This window comes from Sminthopsis crassicaudata, chromosome 2 (genome assembly GCF_048593235.1).
Source record: "Sminthopsis crassicaudata isolate SCR6 chromosome 2, ASM4859323v1, whole genome shotgun sequence".
Classification (NCBI taxonomy): domain Eukaryota; kingdom Metazoa; phylum Chordata; class Mammalia; order Dasyuromorphia; family Dasyuridae; genus Sminthopsis; species Sminthopsis crassicaudata.
Genome location: NC_133618.1, coordinates 41,288,041 through 41,307,614, shown reverse-complemented (window position 1 = coordinate 41,307,614; position 19,574 = coordinate 41,288,041). Strand labels below are relative to the sequence as shown.

Here is a 19,574-nt window from a genome sequence, read left to right as displayed (position 1 = left end):
CATCACAAGGGGGGTATGTAAATTAAATATCGGGGAGGGGGATCAGGGGGGTCAAGGGAAAAAAGCATAATCTGGGGATAATATGATGGCAGGAAATACAGAATTAGTAATTTTAACTGTAAATGTGAATGGGATGAACGCTCCCATCAAACGGAGACGGATAGCAGACTGGATCAAAAATCAGAACCCTACAATATGTTGTTTACAGGAAACACCCTTAAAGCAGGGAGATACATACAGAGTAAAGGTAAAAGGTTGGAGCAGAATCTATTATGCTTCAGGTAAAGCCAAAAAAGCAGGAGTAGCTATCCTTATCTCAGATCAAGCAAAAGCAGAAGTTGATCTAGTTAAAAGAGATAAGGAAGGAAACTATATCCTGCTGAAAGGTAGCATAAATAATGAAGCTATATCAATACTAAACATATATACACCAAGTGGTAGCATCTAAATTTCTAAAGGAAAAGTTAGGAGAATTGCAAGAAGAAATAGACAGTAAAACTATAATAATGGGAGATCTCAACCTTGCACTCTCAGATTTAGACAAATCAAACCACAAAACAAATAAGAAAGAAATTAAAAAAGTAAATAGAACATTAGAAAAACTAGGTATGATAGACCTTTGGAGAAAACTGAATGGCAATAGAAAGGAATATACTTTCTTCTCAGCAGTTCATGGATCCTATACAAAAATTGACCATATGTTAGGACATCTCAAAATTAAATGTAGGAAGGCAGAAATAATAAATGCCTTCTTCTCAGATCACAATGCAATAAAAGTACATTCAGTAAGAAGTTAGGGGTAAATAGACCAAAAAGTAATTGGAAACTGAATAATCTCATCTTAAAGAATGACTGGGTGAAAGAGCAAATTATAGAAACAATTAATAATTTCACCCAAGATAATGACAATGATGAGACATAAAATTTCCCCTTATTACTGCTTTAGCTGTATCCCACAGATTTTGGTATGATAACTTTAGAGGCTTATTTGAAGAAAATAGAGAAAGAGAAGATTAACGAATTGGGCCTGCAACTTAAAAAGCTAGAAAAAGACCAAATTAAAAACCCCCAACCAAAAATTAAACTTGAAATACAAAAATTAAAAGGAGAAATCAATAATATTGAAAGTAAAAAAAAAACTATTGAATTAATAAATAAAACCAAGAGTTGGTTTTATGAAAAAGCCAATAAAATAGATAAACCTTTGGTAAATCTGATCAGAAAAAAGAGGAAAATCAAATTGTTAGTCTTACAAATGAAAAGGGGGATCTTTCCACCAATAAAGAGGAAATTAGAGAAATAATAAGGAGTTACTTTGCCCAACTTTATGCCAATAAATTTGATAACTTAAGTGAAATGGATGACTTCCTCCAAAAAATATAGGCTTCCTAGATTAACAGAGGAGGAGATAAATTGCTTAAATAGTCCCATTTCAGAAAAAGAAATAGAACAAGCTATTAATCAACTCCCCAGGAAAAAATCCCCAGGACCAGATGGATTTACATGTGAATTCTACCAAACATTTAAAGAACAATTAGCCCCAATGTTATATACTATTTGAAAAAATAGGGGATGAAGGAGTCCTACCAAACTCCTTTTATGACACAGACATGGTACTGATACCTAAACCAGGTCGATCAAAAACTGAGAAAGAAAATTATAGACCAATTTCCTTAATGAATATTGATGCTAAAATCTTAAATAAGATATTAGCAAAAAGACTTCAGAAAATCATCCGCAGGATAATGCACTATGATCAAGTAGGATTCATACTAGGAATGCAGGGCTGGTTTAATATTAGGAAAACTATTAGTATAATTGACCATATTAATAATCAAATTAATAAAAATCATATGATCATCTCAATAGATGCAGAAAAAGCATTTGTCAAAATCCAACATCCATTCCTACTAAAAACTCTTGAGAGTATAGGAATAAATGGACTATTCCTTAGAATAATCAGGAGCATATATTTATGACCGTCAGTAAGCATAATATGCAATAGAAATAAACTGCAACCTTTCCCAGTAAGATCAGGAGTGAAACAAGGTTGCCCACTATCACCATTACTATTCAATATAGTACTAGAAATGCTAGCCTCGGCAATAAGAGCCGAGAAAGAGATTCAAGGAATTTGATAGTTTGATTTCCTCATTTCCTACTCTCTCTTTGCAGATGACATGATGGTATACTTAGAGAACCCCAAAGACTCTGCTAAAAAGCTATTAGAAATAATTCAGAATTTTAGCAATGTGGCAGGATACAAAATAAATCCACATAAATCCTCAGCATTTTTATATATCACCAACAAAATGCAACAGCAAGAGATACAAAGAGAAATTCCATTCCAAACAAATGTTGAGAGTATAAAATATTTGGGAATCCATCTACCAAAGAAAAGTCAGGAATTATATGATAAAAATTACAAAACACTTGCCACAAAAATAAAATCAGATTTAAATAATTGGAAAGACATTCAGTGCTCTTGGATAGGCCGAGCGAATATAATAAAGATGACAATACTCCCCAAACTAATCTATTTATTTAGTGCTATACCAATCAGACTCCCAAGAAACTATTTTAATGACCTAGAAAAAATAACAACAAAATTCATATGGAAGAATAAAAGGTCGAGAATTGCAAGGGAACTAATGAAAAAAAAGTCAGAGGAAGGTGGTCTAAGTGTACCTGATCTAAAGCTATATTATATAGCAGCAGTCACCAAAAACATTTGGTATTGGCTAAGAAATAGACCGGTAGATCAGTGGAACAGATTAGATACAAAGGACAAAAAAAGGGTACATCTATAGCAATCTAATCTTTGACAAACCCAAAGATACCAACATTAGGGATAAAAATTTATTATTTGGAAAAAACTGTTGGGAAAACTGGAAATTAGTATGGCAGAAATTAGATATGGATCCACACTTAACACCATATACCAAGATAAGATCAAAATGGGATTTAGGCATAAAGAATGAGATAATAAATAGATTAGAGAAACAGAAAATAGTCTACCTCCTAGACCTGTGGAGGAGGAAGGAATTTATGACCAGAGGAGAACTAGAGATCATTATTGATCACAAAATAGAAGATTTTGATTACATCAAACTAAAAAGTTTCTGTACAAACAATACTAATGCAAACAAGATTAGAAGGGAAGTAACAAATTGGGAAAATATTTTTACAGTTAAAGGTTCTGATGAAGGTCTCATTTCCAAAATATATAGAGAACTGAACCTAATTTATAAGAAATCAAACCATTCTCCAATTGATAAATGGTCAAAGGATATGAACAGACAATTCTCAGATGATGAAATTGAAACTATATCCACTCATATGAAAGAGTGTTCCAAATCACTACTGATCAGAGAAATGCAAATTAAGAACTCTGAGATACCACTACACACCTGTCAGATTGGCTAAGATGACAGGAACAAATAATGATGAATGTTGGAGGGGATGTGGGGAAACTGGGACACTAATACATTGCTGGTGGAGTTGTGAAAGAATCCAACCATTCTGGAGAGCAATTTGGAACTATGCCCCCAAAATTATCAAACTGTGCATACCCTTTGACCCAGCATTGCTGTTATTGGGCTTATATCCCAAAGAAATACTAAAGAGCAGAAAGGGACATGTATGTGCCAAAATGTTTGTGGCAGCTCTTTTTGTTGTAGCTAGAAACTGGAAAATGAATGGATGTCCATCAATTGGAGAATGGTTGGGTAAATTATGGTATATGAAGGTTATGGAATATTATTGCTCTGTAAGAAATGACCAGCAGGAGGAATACAGAGAGGCTTGGAGAGACTTACATGAACTGTTGCTGAGTGAAATGAGCAGAACCAGAAGAACACTTCAACAACAATACTGTATGAGGATGCATTCTGATGGAAGTGGATATCTTCAACATAAAGAAGATCCAACTCACTTCCAGTTGATCAATGATGGACAGAAATAACTACACCCAGAGAAGGAACACTGGGAAGTGAATGTAAACTGTTAGCACTACTGTCTATCTACCCAGGTTACTTATACCTTCGGAATCTAGTACTTAATGTGCAACAAGAAAATGGTATTTACACACATATATTGTATCTAGGTTATATTGTAACACATGTAAAATATATGGGATTGCCTGTCATGGGGGGGGAGGGAGAGAGGGAGGGGGGGATAATTTGGAAAAATGAATACAAGGGATAATATTATAAAAAAATTACTCATGCATATATACTGTGGGAAAAATTCTAAATAAATAAAAAAAAAAGAAAAAGAAAAACAATGACTCCTCTGATTGGAGCCAAGTTTTGTTTTAGTAGTCCATAAATCAAGGAGGGGAAGCCCAACAATACTCTCAGGAACCAGTGAAGCAGAGCTGAAAGGTAGAGAAGACCCAGACAAAGGGCTTTTTAGCTCTATGTGACCATAAGCAAGTCATTTGACACATCTGAACCTCACCTTTATCTGTAAAGTGGGGAATAAGAGTAATGGGTCCCATCTTGCCCTGTAGGGTTATTATATTAGATGAAGGACAAATGAAATGCTTGCAAACAAAAAGCCTCTGGTTAGTTATAACATGATCTATAAATATAAATTAATAGATAAATGTTATTCCCCTTAGAATGTTTTTGTTTGTTTTTGCAAGGCAATTGGCATTAAGTGACTTGCCTAGGGTTACACAGTAAGTGCTAAGTGTCTGAGGTCCTCCTGACTCTAGGGCTGCATTTTATCCACTGTACCATAAATCTGCCCTCTCCCACTAGAATGTAAATTTTTTGAGGATAGGAGCTGTTTTTCCTTTTTCTTCATATCCCACCAGCATTTTCTCTGGATCATACTAATAATAGTTTTTTTTTTCGAAAGTTTGTGAATTAACTGGTTAAACTGTAAAGTTCTACAAAAATATAAACTACTTCATGTTTTTCCTTATATTCACAGTATCTGACACTTAGAAAGAACTTAATAATTGTTTGTTGAATTGAAGTTAATTATTTTTCTCTCAATATCAACATTTTTATAGCAAATTCCTTATCTTCAAAAAGCTCCATGACCTTTAAGTAGTGATAATTTTGTGAAGTTATTCACTCTACAATCCTAGGTCTTCAAATTCAGAAGATCATACTTATCTTAAGACTTCTTTCAGCTCTAGAAGACTATGTAGTATCCAAGATTTAATTTTTACTATTGTTACCTGTTATATTTTCTGGTCGTGGGGACACTGGCAGCAGAAGTATTATAGACTATTAAGAAGCAGGATAGTTGTGCTAGGAATGTGTGTGTGTGTGTCTGTGTTTGTGAGTGTTTATAAAAAGCTAGTTAAAGGTAGTTGTGACTGCTTCCAGGGTTTTATGTGCTAAAGTCACTCCATCTTGCTGGCCCCCCCTAATGGGAGAGAGATATTATTGCTATTAGACAATTGGATGGCTCAGAGATAGAGTACTGGATTAGAGTAAGAAAGATTTGAGTTGGAATCTAGCCACAAACACTTAACTAGTTGTGTGATCCTGGTTGTGCAAACAAACCTATCCTCCTCTAGGTAATGTGGTACATATAAAGTTAGGAGGTCCTGAATTCAAATTTAGGGCAATCTCAGACATACTTTCTATCTATGTGCTCCTGGACAAGGGCAGCTAGGTAGCCCAGTGAATGGAGTTTTGGAGTTAGAAAGACTCATCTTCATGAGTTCAAATCTGGCCTCAGACACTTACTAGTTGTGTGATCCTGGACAAATCACTTAACCTTATTTGCCTCAATTACTCATCTGTTAAATGAGCTGAAGAAGGAAATGGCAAACCCCTTTGGTATCTCTGTTTAAAAAGACCAAATGGGGTCAAGAAAAATTGAACTGAAAAATAACTGAATTGAACTGAGCAAGTATTTTAACTGATGTTTGCCTTAGTTTCCTTAACTGTAAACTGTAATATCATTTTCCTCAAAAGGTTGTTTTAAGACTCAAATAAGATAATATTTATAAAGCATTTAGCATAATACCTGGTACATAGTAGTTGCTTATAAATGCTTATTCTCTCCCCCTTCTCCTTGGGAAGGAAAAAAGGTAAGAGTAGTCAAATTGAACAAAGAAATCATGACTTATGTATGGCTTTTAATTAGAATAGTGAAGTAGGAGTTTAGAAATCAATATTCTAGTCCTACTTTGATCATTGACTAAGGATCATCAACTCTTGAAGCTTCTTTGATATTCATTGGGCAAGAATGATGATTCCTGAAGCTGAGAATCAAGTGAGTGAATCAGAGGCTGACAGTTCCAATTCCAGTTAAGCCAAAAGACAAATGGCTCTGCAGTCAGGAATGAGTGTAAAGCAATAAGGGAAATAATTCAGGAGGTTGATTTGGCTCAAGTATCAGTAGGTGGCAATTTTTATACAAACTTAGGCTGCTACTTTATAGAAATGTGGATTTAAACATTTGATAAAACATAAAGCATAAAAATGCAAAGTGATCCAGGAAAATCCTATAACTGTTTTTCCATGTTGATTTTGAATAAAGTTTAGTGAGCCAGAGTAAACAGATGGATGGAGGCAGGAATATACTGGTAAATGTTTAACAATGGGCTCTTAGGGGGGAAAATGTACTCATGACACATCTGGGAATTTAATGAAGAAAATGCTAATAACAGAGATTAGTTTCTTAAGTCTATAGAATTAACAGAATAATAAATCAAACCCTGGTTCTAACACAACCCTGGGAATAGGGAAGTTATATGTTAAATAAGTTTAATTTATAGATTATTCCATCCAGGTCTAAATAGTTTACATTTCTATTTTGATTAACTATTTATCTCATATTCAGGCTTAGAGCAATTAAATGCTTTATTGATTATTTGATTATTAGCCCTATGTGTCAGGTGTTAGGGATATGATTACAAAAAAAAAAAAGATTAAAAAAATGCCAGTTTCAATGATCTCATGAAAAAGAGAGCCATTTAGTTCCCCCGGTCTTCTCTCTCTGGGTATGAGTGTGGATCATAACATAACTCTTTTTGTTGTTCATTTGCATTTTATCTTCTTATTCATTTTCTTTCCTTTTTGATCTGATCCTTCTTGTGCAGCAAGATAATTATACAAATTGTTTACATATATTGGACTTAACATATATTTTAACATGTGTAACATATATTAGATTAAGTGCCATCTGAGATGGGAGTGGGTAAAAGGAGAAGAAAATTTGGAACACAAGGCTGTGCAAGGACCAATGTTTTGAAAATAAAAAACTTTAATAATTAAAAAAAAAACAAAATTAAATGCCTCTTCTCAAGGAGCTAATATGTCCATGTGTAAATATATTCAGAATAAATATATGATGTATAAGTTATTTTACTACAAAGTAGTTAAGAAGGGAGGGAGAGAATTAGCAACTGAGGGAAGCAGAAATGATCTCATGTAAAAGATAGTATTTGAGTTGAGTCTTTTTTTTAATTAAACCTTTTTATTTTTCAAATCATATGCATGGATAATTCTTCAACATTGACCCTTGCAAAACCTTGTGTTCCAATTTCCCCTCCTTCCCTCACTCCATTTCTTAGATGGCAAGTAGTCAAATATATGTTAAACGTGGTAGAAATATATGTTAAATCTAATATATGCATACATATTTATATAATTATCTTGCTGCACAGGAAAAATCAAATCAAACCGATAAAAAAATGAGAAAGAAAATAAAATGCAAGCAAATAACAAAAAAAGTTCTCTCTCTGGGTGCAGATAGCTTTCTTTATCACAAGATCATTGGGACTGGTCTGAATTATCTCATTGTTGAAGAGATCCATGTCCATCAGAATTGATCATCATATAGTCTTGTTGATGCAGTGTATAATGATCTCTTGGTTCTGCTCATTTCACTTAGCATCAGTTCATGTAAATCTCTCCAGACCTCTATAAAATCAAAAGGGCTGCCTTTAAGATCTCTTTGGGACACAAACCTAGTAGAAACACTGCTGGGTCAAAGGGTATGCACAATTTGATCAACACTTTGGGCATAGTTCCATAATGCTCTCTAGAATGTTTGGATGAGATCACAACTCCACCAATAATGTATTAGTGTCCCAGTTTTCCACATCCTCTCCAACATTTATCATTATCTTTTCCTGTCATCTTAGCCAGTCTGAGCGGTATGTAGTGGTATCTCAGTTGTCTTAATTTGATCAATAGTGATTTAGAGCATCTTTTCTTATGACTAGAAGTGGCTTTAGTTTCTTCATCTCAAATTTGTCTGTTCATATTCTTTGACCATTTATCAATTGGAGAATGGCTTGAATCCTTATAAATTTTAGTCAATTCTCTATATATTTTAGAAATGAGACCTTTATCAGAACGTTTGAATGTAAAAATGTTTTCCCACTTTAATGCAGACAAGATTAGAAGGGAAGCAATAGTTTTGTTTGGACAAAACCTTTTTAACTTAATATAATCAAAATTATCTGTTTTGTGATCAATAGTTAATTCTAGTTCTTCTTTGGTTACAAATGTCTTCCTCCTCCACAGATCTGAGAGGTAAACTATTTTATGTTCTTCTAATTTGTTTATAATATCATTCTTTATGTCTAGATTGTGAACCCATCTTGACTTTTTCTTGATATTCTTCAAGATTCAACTTAAATGTATGAGAGATGCTATGGCACAGAGATGAGCAGAGAATAAATCTGAAGTATGAGAGAGGGCCAGTGCCAAGGTATTGATACAGAAGGTAGAATTAGAATTCTGTGAGTGAAGAGTCCAGTTTGCATCTCAGAGTTTGGGAAGAGGAAAAATGGATAACAAAACTGGAATAGAATTTAAGGAAGGATTTTAAGGTAAAAAGGATTTTTAAAATAAGCAGAGGAGTTTATATTTTTCCTTCAGGGGCAATAGAGAATTAATTTATTGAAAAATGGATTGGATATAGCACCAACCCTGGAGTCAGAACAACCTGAGTTCAAATCTAGCCTCAGAAAATTTATTAGCTATGTGACCCTAGACAAGGAGAGAGAGAGCGAGAGAGAAAGAGCGAGGGAGCAAGAGGGAGCAAGAGTGAGAGAGAGACAAATAGAGAAACAGAGTGACAGAGAGAGAGACAGAAACAGAGACAGCAGAGATAGACATAGACATACATGGTCAGATCTGCACTTAAGGAAAGTTACTTCGATGTAGATAAAAACATTGTAATAAATCATTTGCACAAGATAAATATGCCTACATGCTGAAGTTTTTAAAGAGCATTTCTTTAGCTTGAGGAGGTTCTAATGACATTGTCTTCAAAGTATGTGATCTGGGTTGAATGGGGCATTGAGGCTTCCGATAAGACATGCCCATCAGGAGAGATCATATTAACTTTCTCAGAGACAGATGAAAAGCGTTGTAGTTCAGTTGTCATTCTTTTTGTTCCTCAAGGGTGAAATCTAGGGTGATCTAAATGATTAAGGAAGACGTACTGAAATAGATGAAGATTCATTGGACAAATATTGAGTGAGTCCCTACTGTGTGCATTGCATTTTTACTAGACAGACTGTGGGATGTAAAAGACACATAGCACATGCTCCTTCATTTAAGCAGCTTACAACATAATTGGTAAGATGGCAGACACACGAGAAAGCTAAATAACAATTAAGGCAAACCCTGATTAAGTCTTGCCGAAAATGAACTCGCCAGATAATATGCAAGTGTGTTCCATGCTATTCAGACAAGGGGAAGATCAGTGGAGAAATGGGAGAAGGGAAGGTGAGACTGAAGTCTCAGAACATTTTCCTTTAATTATATTCAAGGCCTTACTTAAAAGTCATTATTTCAGATGCTAAATGAAACACATTACTATCAAAAACCTAAAGAAATTTTAGCAGTGTTTAATGTCTTCTAAAGGTAGTAACAAAGAATTTACATTCTTAATCCTCCTTCTGTGTAACTAACTACCACGATTCCTTTCCTATATGGATGGATCCCTGGAATTAGAAAGTGGAACCCACTTCCAGTATAGGGGGGATAGTAGTGGGAATAGAAAGTTGATTATGTAGTAACCTCATGAGTTTTTCTCTCCAGTAAAGAACAAATGACTGGTGCCAGAAGACCTGAAGTTAACATAGGTTTCTAGGAAAGGAAGGGTAAATGAGAGTCTTAACTAGAATGCTGGGGAGTTGTCTTCAGAGCAATCTTAAATTCAGTTCACTTCTGGAGTGATTTCCAACCACAAGATGGAGCTATGAGTAGGGGAGATTTTAGGACTGAAGGAAAATAAGAATTATTAGAAAGAAGAATGGTGTTGATTGTTGATGGGATATTGCGAATCCTTTATGGGTTTTTAGTGCTTTTCTTTGGGGTGGAACAAAAGCTGTTTTGTATCTTTTAGATGCATTTATTACTTCGAGAACTTGTACTAAACCTGGGGACCCTCTAATTCATGTCTGTGGGAATTTACACAAAACATTTGAATTATATTTTGGTATTTCCCAGAGGCTTCTGTGAGTAGGGGCAATACAAGTAAAGAGAAAATGATACATAAATAGCTTATGTACAACAAGTGCTTAGAGCCCTTGACCTTGGATTACACTAATGATTGGATCCCATACTTGGCTACCTGAAATACAAACAAGTAAAAGATTTTCTCTAGGTTTAGTAATTTCACAAAGGATTTTATGCTTTTTTAAAGGAAGACAGGTAATGAATGTTATTAAGTAGGATAAAAAGTATTCTAAAACAATTTTAGAAACTGAACTTGAGTTTCAGCTACTTGCTTTCTTTGACATTTTGATGATATCATCCCCAGAGTCTAGAATATAGAAATTTCATTTTTCTACCCATGACAATTCTTTCTTCATTCATGATAAAACTGAGTTTAGTGAAAGGAAAGCATGAAGGTAGGAGTAGTTATATATGGCAGTATAGCCAGAAGGAAATAATAGTAAATTCTCATAAAAATCAGTCACTTCAAAAATTTTCACAAGGAACACTTTGTTATGCTATTTTGTATAAAAAGTATCTTTCTAGTATTTTTTAATTAACAAGTCAATGATCCCTTATAGGATCTTAAGAAGACTGCATCAAGGGAGAAATTGAACTACATTGAAGCCCATTAGTTCTGAATTTTATATTAGACCAGTTATTTGAAAAGATAAATTTATTGAGCAATGGAAAATCTCTAGCTGAGAACTGAAGCTCTTCTGTTATCAATAATTCTGCCCCATTCCCAAAACAGGGCCTACATTTTTAGAGATAAGGAGAATCCAATATCAACAAACTTTAAGATAGGGGTTACCCCCCCCCCCAAATAGTGAGAGTGTCCTAGGATTCCTTGAATAAACTTCAAGCAGTAGTCTTGTGTCCTGAAGCCAACCTAGATCAATAAGGAGCTGACTCCCTCTACTTCTTGTAGATAACTCATAGTTTGATAGATTTAGAGCTAGAAGATTCTAGTCTCAAAACATTTCCCTTCCTCAGTTTTAAGGAAACTGATTATGAGACTAGTAGAGAATCTCAGTTATGATTCTTCATGATGCTGCCTCTCCAGACATGGGCAATCCCCTTAAATATTTATTCTTGAACTTAATTTTTTTTTGTATTTGTGCAGTCATGTCCCATAGACACCAGACCCTTCCATCCTCCATTTTCTCTCAAAGTCTGTCCAAATTCATGTTTGGTAGAGGATAATATGGAAAGATAGTGTCATGAAAACAACATTCCCTTTTCCTTCATTTCTTCCCAATATTAGGGTTTTTTCCAATGAGTCTTATAAATATTTTTAGCCATATAATAATAAGATGTTTCAGCTTCAGTATTTGACCTTCCAGCAAATAGCTTGAATTAAATTCTTTAAATGTTATTATCTATTTATGCACTTGTTCCATGTTTATTTTTTATTACTCTAAGTAAGTCTTTTTAATTTCCAACATTTTTGTCAAATTTGGATGATAAATCCCCAAAGATCAGGAATCATATCCATTGGCTTATTCTTTTCTGTGTTTAGCATACTACTATGTGCCAAATAAGTGCTTTCTTAATAATAACCATTATGATTATTACAGCTTGCACACAAGTTTACAAAGTTCTTTAGCACAATATCTCATTTTTATGTTCAGAACAACTCTCATGAATTTAGTTGCTGTTATCAACATTTTTACAGACAAAGAAACTTACACTCAGTGGGCTAGGTAACTTACCTATTATATAGCTAGTGCCAGTTAAGACTTGGCCATAAATCCTCTTGACTCAAACTCTGTCACTCTATTGAAAATGTCCTGAGAATTATACGTTGTTAACATATTTAAGCAAATCATTAAATTAGTAAGGACTGTGAACCCATGACTATTTGTAGGGTCCTTAAGAATTAGATTCCTGATACCTGGCACATAAATGCATAGCAGGAAAGTCATAATTTCCTATTGGTTTGAATTGATATAGCATATTCACCCAGATAGAGCTCAGGTCAGTTTAGAAGAAGTGTCCTTGAGTGGCTTGTTTGAAATACAATTATTCTTATTGCTCTGTAAGAAATGACCAGTAGGAGGAATACAGAGAGGCTTGGAGAGACTTACATCAACTGATGCTGAATGAAATGAATAGAACCAGAAGATCTCTGTACACTTCAATGCTGTATGAAGATATTCACTTCCATCAGAATACATCTTCAACATAAAGAAGATCTAACTCACTCCCAGCTGATCAATGATGGACAGAAACAACTACACCCAGAGAAGGAACACTGGGAAATGAGTGTAAATTGTTAGATTCCGAAGGTATAAGTAACCTGGGTAGATAGACGGTAGTGCTAATACTTAATGTGTAACAAGAAAATGGTATTTACACACATATATTGTATCTGGGTTATATTGTAACATATGTAAAATGTATGGGATTGCCTGTCATGGGGGGAGGGTGTGGAGGAAGGGGGGGATAATTTGGAAAAATGAATACAAGGGATAATGTTATAAAAAATTACTCATGCATATGTACTGTCAAAAAATTATAAATAAAATTAAAAAAAATAAAATCAGGAAAACCAAGCAAAAAAAAATGACTCAGCAACTATATGGCATGAGTTAGTAACCATGTGCCAATCATTAAAGGGAACTAATGACTTCTCCAGGTTGAGGTTAATGTGACATGATCTAAAACCTGGTTAATGATAGGAGACTAATCCTAGTTTCTTCAATCCCAAATTATTATTTCATATAGTTGACAAAAATCTCCCGAATATACCGGCATAACTATGTTACTCCCTCTGAACCTGTCACTCCTCTACGCACAAGGCTGTTGTCTGACAAAATCTTTAATTTCTCTAGGCCATAATTTCTTCTTCTTTAAAATGAGAGGACTGGACTCCGCGTCCTCTAAAATCTCTTCTAGTTCTAAAGTAAAGGACATGCCTAAGGTCACACAGGTAGAAAAATCCAATATGTGGAAACCCTGTGTCTTTCCTTTATACTAAATTATCTTCCCCACAAATTTCTTATCCTGGCATTCAGGATCTTCTACAAACTGGCTCTGCCCTAATTTTTTTTTTTTTTTTTTTTTTTTGCCTTATTTCCCTCTTCTCCCCTTTACCTCTTCCTTTATGTATTTGTATACAGTCAGTCAATATTGTACAATACAATTACTTGATTTTTTTGTTCACCAATTTCTTTCATACCATGAAAGTGATCTCTTCAACTTCATAAACACCATAAGACTATAGCACTTTAAGATTCTTCTTTACTCCAGATTCATTTATGTATATTTTATCCTGCTTCCTCCCCAAATCCTCAGAGTGGAGACTATTATTCTTCATCATCTTATCTTCAGTGTTTATTTAACACAGTTTGGAGCATGATCTTGGTATATCCTCAGGAAGCCGTAACTTCTCTCTTACCAAAGGTCTGCAAACAAAGGTTGTATGACCATTTCTTTGGGTTACTATAGGAGGGAATTTCAATTTTAATGCATTATACTAGATGGTCTTTGGAGTCCTTTCACATTCTGAGTACACAATTTACAAGTAGCCACAATGAAAAAATACTTCAAATCACTAATTGAGAAATGCTAAAGAAGGCAACTTTAAGATTCTACCTCATACCCTGCTGAACAGCAAAACTGACCAAAAAAGAAAATGAGAGGCTGGGATGGGGGGGAGGGGAAACAGGAAATAAATACATTGATATACTCTTGGTAGACCTGTGATGTTGGAGTACAGATCAACTTGGACCTACATTTACTGCTGAGTTAGGAGAGTATGAGGCCATTGGAACAGGCATGTGACATGCATACACTTCCTATATTAAGACACATAACCTTTAAAATATATATACAGCCATAAAAGGAAAAACTCTGTACTTAACTTTTGATTGGAGTTCTCCATTGTTAAAAGAGTATATAAGTTAGTATACTGCCTGATTAAAAAGGGGAAACATCTTTTCTACGCCATGTAATCTATTCCTGAATAAAAGCACCGCTTAACTCCTTGGCAGTTCGACTCAGTGTGATTCTTCTGATGCAGAAGCCGGTGGTACCCCGAAGACCCCAGAGAGGAGGGTAAGTAGAGGGCAGATACTCCTCCCACACCAGAAGCACGCCAGGAACCCCCAGGCTTAACACTGTGAATGGATCCAATAATTCTGAAAATAATGTGGAATTGGGTCAAAAGGTTATTAAGATAGGCTTGCCCTTTGACCCAGTGAATATTACTAGGAGAGAAAGATTTCAAAGAAAGAGGGAAAAATATTTATAATAGCTTTTTTTAAATGGTAAAGAATTGGAAATTAAGGTGGTAGTCATTAATTGTTGGAGACTAAACAAATTTTGGTATATTAATGGAGTACTATTGTTGTAGAAGAGGGTGGTTTCAGAGCAACTTGGGAACATGTGTATTGATGCAAAATGAACAAAACAAGGAGAACAATTATATTATAATAATGTAAAAAGGAACAATTCAGACCTCTGATCAAAGAGATGATCAAAGAGATCATTCCAGCAGACCAGAGAAGAATCCTGGCCACCTTCATGACAATGAGATGTTGTATAAATATGCAGAATAAAGAGCCACAGGGAAATTTGTTTTGCTTGATTTTGCTTATTGATATAAGGGTTCCTTCCTGCTTCCCTTTGCTCTTTTCTCTCCTTTCTTCATTATCATTTTTTTTTTTCAGTGAATAGGAGGGGAAAGTACTTTTGACAACTGAAAAAACGATTTTCAGTTGAAGATGTTGATTCTGCTCCATGAATATTTGTATTAGGCAGGTTAGAGGGAAGCTGGCTTTGACAGTTACTGGAATAAACTGGAATCAATTTCTGGGGCTCAGGGGTGGCACTTTAGTACAACTGGGCGTGTAACTTTATCTGAAGCATAAACAGAACTCTATTTATTTCCTATTTCCTTGCTCTACTTCACTCTCTCCATATGCCAGGAAATATGTCAGGGTGTGTTTCCTCTTTTCCAAGCCCGGTGGGGAATTTAGCAGCTAATCATTTCTTGTTTTAAAAAGATAGGATTTCCCATCACAAATAACTTTGCTGTCTGTCTCTGGAAGAGACAACTTACAAATGCTTTTCCCAAAGCAGTCCAGAGATTGAGTTATTCAGCCGCCAATAATTTGTACCTTTGTGGCCTAGAGAGCATTGCCCCTTAACTGGCCTCCTCGGTGCGGTAGGAGGCGGAGTTGGCGTGTTTTTTTCTTGCATTTCATCCACGTTCTCCATTGGGTAAGGCCCCATGGGCCCAGAATATAAGAGAACACATCAGCTGTCCCTCAGTCCAGTGCTGAAGCAAAAAGTCGCCGCTTTTAAAAACCGACCAATAGTAACAGTTCCTCAGTCAAAGCTACGGGTGACAGTCAGAAAAACATTTTTTCAATATTGCACCGGTTACCTTTTAAAACTGTCTTTCTTCCCTTCCTTCTATGTTTGGGAGAGGGGAATATACGCATAAGTTTGTTTCTGAGTGTGTCCGCTCACAGACACTTGATTTTATATTAAACAAATGGAACAATGGGGGAAGGGAACCCACTTGTCTCTTTCTGGGGAAGGAATCTCACAAGTCTTTTTTTTTTTTTCCAATAGGGACATTTCCAAACTCCTCTCCCTATCTTAGACCCCGGGAAATGCGACTTTTAAAGAAACTCCGCGATTCCACGGGGGCGAGCACGGCCCTGGAGCCCGAGAAGGCAGCTATGGCTCTCATGTCCAAGAGCCCGGCGGGCTCTCCCTTCTGCAACGTGCTCACTCCGGGGCGCATCCCGGCTTTCTGCATCCCACCCCGGCTACCTCCCCACGCCACTCCTGCCTTCCAGCCCCTTGGAGCTTCTGCCTCCACTCCTCGACGTTGCACAGTGGAGCCCGATATGTGGCCTCACAGTCGGAACTTAAGCTGCAGAGCCGGGGAGGAGGGGCTGCGGCCAGGCGTAGCGGGAGCCCGGGAGGACCCGGACCTCACGGACTGGGACCCGCGCTCGCAGGCCGCGCTCTCGCTGCAGCACCTGCCGCGCCGGCCCACCTCGTACGGCTTCTGCGCGCTGCTGGAGAGCCCCAATACCCGCCGGAAGGAGTCCCTTTTCCTTGGGGGCTCTGCAGCCGCTGCCGCCCTTCTTCTGCAGCCCCCGCGCCCGCGGGCTCACACTTACTGCGGTGGCGGCGGCGGCACCTGCAACCCACGAGGGCGGAGGGGCGCCCTAGTCGGGCCCCACAGCACCTCCTCTTCCTCTTCTGTTAGCTCGTCCCCCTGCGCTTCCCCGCGGCTCCGAGACGCTCCCGCCCCGCGCTCCCGGAGCCGCCAGCGCTACCGCCGCCTCCTCCGCGCCCCCGAGGGGCTCCTGGGCCGGGCGCTGCGAGCTGGGGGGAGCCGCGTTCTGGCCCGGGCCCGCTCCGTCTCCAGCGCGGAGGACGACGACGAGGACTCCGATGCCGCGCCGGACGCAGGCCGCGTCTCCAACTCCGCGGGGCCGGGGGCTCCGTCCCCCTCGCCGCCCCCCTCCTCTCTGGGCCCACCGCGGGAGCGCCCGGAGGCCGAGAGCACCGTGACCCTGGGCCACCACGGCGGCGCCCTGCACTTGGCCACCCAGTACTGTCCGGCGTCCCGGCGGCTGCGCATCCGCCTGCTCCGAGCCGAGGGGCTGTACAGCGGCACGGCCGAGCCGGGGGCCATCGGCTGCAGGGTCAGCGTCACCTTGGTGCCCCCGGGGAAGCCGCGCGAGCAGCGCAGCGCAGTGATCCGGCGGAGCCCAAACCCAGTGTTTAACGAGGACTTCTTCTTCGACGGACTGTCCGAGGAGGACCTGCGCCGCACGGCGGTGAGGGTCAAGGCCGAGAACAAGGGCCGGGGCCTGGAGCGGGACCGGCTTCTAGGCCGGGCAGAGCTGGAGCTCAGCTCCCTCCTTCTCTGACCTGGCCCAGCTTCACCCCTCCCCCCTTCCTGGTGCTTTCTGTTCATCCGGGGAGGCCCGGACCCGGCAGCTATTTGAGTAAAAATAAATAAATATTTTATAAAAAGAAATAAAGTTTTGTTTTTTTTTTCTTCTAATTTAGAATTTAGCTGTTAGAAACCTGTCTCAAATAGACTATCGCATTAATGGGGGAAAAAGCCCTACATAATTCTACATAATCAATGCCCAGTGTTCTAAACTACTTCAATTTTCAAACAGGAAAGAATTGGTTTTAGATGGAGTACTGCGTGATGGGGGTGGGAGGAAACAGTATTTCATATGTCTAGATAGTGACCTCTCTGCAGGTGCTTCTCTGATCCCTTCTTTCCCCTTTGTAATAGAAATTGGGTGTCTGTCAATACACATAGTAAAAGATATTCATTCTGAATCAAATTTTGCAAACATCGCAACTTACAATAAGAAGTATGAAATGTGATGGGACAAATTGGAATTCCAGCCTGGGTACTCTAGAACAATCTGATGAAGAAGAGATTACTTGCAGCTGCTTAAGGCTCAATAAATAGATAGATATCGAACTTGACCGAAGAAAAGAGATTAACAGGTGAAAAAAATATCTCTTCTTTCTACCCGTGTGACCTTGGCAAGTCACTTGACCTCACTGGGCCTTCGCTTTCTCTAAAATAAGGGAATCTGCCTAGATGCCCTCTGTGTTTTTTTTTTTTTTCTTGCTTGTTTGTTTGTTTGTTTTCCCAGCCCTACATCTAACTCTTTCAGGCTCAAGGTACAAAAACATTTTTCAATGCAGAAAAGCAGGATGAAATAAATAGCTCAGCTGGAATGTGTAATAATGAAGAATAATGGGGAATGAGATTGGGAAATGAGATTGGAGGATTATATACTCCACTAAGCAATAGGAAGGTCTTGAGGCTTTTGAATAGGAGGTACATGATCAGAACTGGGAATTTTAAGTATTTGCAAAGCTGGACAAAGAGACTGGAGGCAGAGAGACCAGTTAGGAGGCTACTGCAGTAGTTCTGGGTGGAGCTGTGAAGTTTTGGACCAAAGTGTTTGAAAGTATGACCTAAGAGGAGGAAAGGCAAGATACTATAGAGATAGTATAGATTAACTTGGTAATAGAATGTAACCTTTTTGATAAAGAAAAAGCAAAAAAGGTCCCTATTTTTCTAGGGCTAACCACAGTTCCTATGGTAAGTGCTTAATAAAGGCTTCTTGGGTGATTGGCTGTAAGGAGTTGGGAAGAGCCAAAGATGATCACCTGGGAGGAAGATCATAACATTAATGGACATAGGAAGATTATGTAGGTGTAGGGGGAATATGATTAGTTCATTCTGGGATTTGTTGATTCTGAGGAATGTTGAGACATTCAGGTCAAGATGGTTACTAGGCAGTTGGAGAGATAGGATTGAAGATAAAAGAATAAATCTGGGTAACATTTGGTATTTATTTGCCTACTTCTGTGGCTCCCTGCCACATTGATATTTCTCCCCATTTCCATTCAACTGCCAGTTCTTTGTTATCAGCTGTTCTTCCTTGGAGTCCCCATAGATATTAGTGATACAGTGTCCCTCATTACAGGCCTCTAACCAGGTTCACTGATGTTTGATTCCTTCCTTCCAGGGACATGTGTATGCAGTGGCTTTTAAAACATCTCTTTCCAGGTTTGTATGCTTCTAGCAACTCTGCCCCATCTCTATTTGCTACTACCCACAAATCCAAATAGTGCTGCTTTGTGAGGGTTCTTTTTTTTTGTAGGAGGAAGGTAGAGAGGCCTATCAATGCTTCATGACATCATAGTCTTCAATTTCTTCATTTTATTACCTTTATTCTTTAAACATTTAATAAGATTCTAACATGAGCAATATCTTCCCTTAGAGAGTATCATTAGAAGATAGATATTGGGAAAAGATAAAAAGATGAAAAATGTTAGTTCATATTCATATAGCACCTTAAGGTTTGCAAAACACTTTAATGCATTTAATCCTTATAGAAACCTGATAAGGTAGGTGATATTCTCATTTTCCAAATAAGAAAATTAAAGCTCCGAGAAATTAAATCACTGTTTGAGACAGTTAAGTGGCCAATGAAGAGAGCTCAGTCTGAGCTCCTATCCAGCCTCAGACTCTTTCCAGGTGTGTAATCCTAGATAGATGTTACATAATTTCTGTCTGTTTCAGTGTCCTCAACTGTAAAGTGAGGGCCATATTAACACCTACCTTCC

General features: G+C 37.8%; 1 protein-coding gene across 1 annotated transcript in view; it reads left to right on the top strand.

The window, feature by feature from the left end:
• The window catches only part of LOC141554246 (C2 calcium-dependent domain-containing protein 4A-like), a 93,344-nt gene extending 75,895 nt beyond the window's left edge, over positions 1 to 17,449 (top strand). Inside the window, exon 2 of the mRNA XM_074285964.1 lies at positions 16,017 to 17,449. Within this exon, the coding sequence (XP_074142065.1) occupies positions 16,058 to 17,335 (1,278 nt within the window). The 5' untranslated portion in view covers positions 16,017 to 16,057 and the 3' untranslated portion in view covers positions 17,336 to 17,449. The remainder of the gene's footprint in view (positions 1 to 16,016) is intronic.
• Positions 17,450 to 19,574: the final 2,125 nt, after the last annotated feature.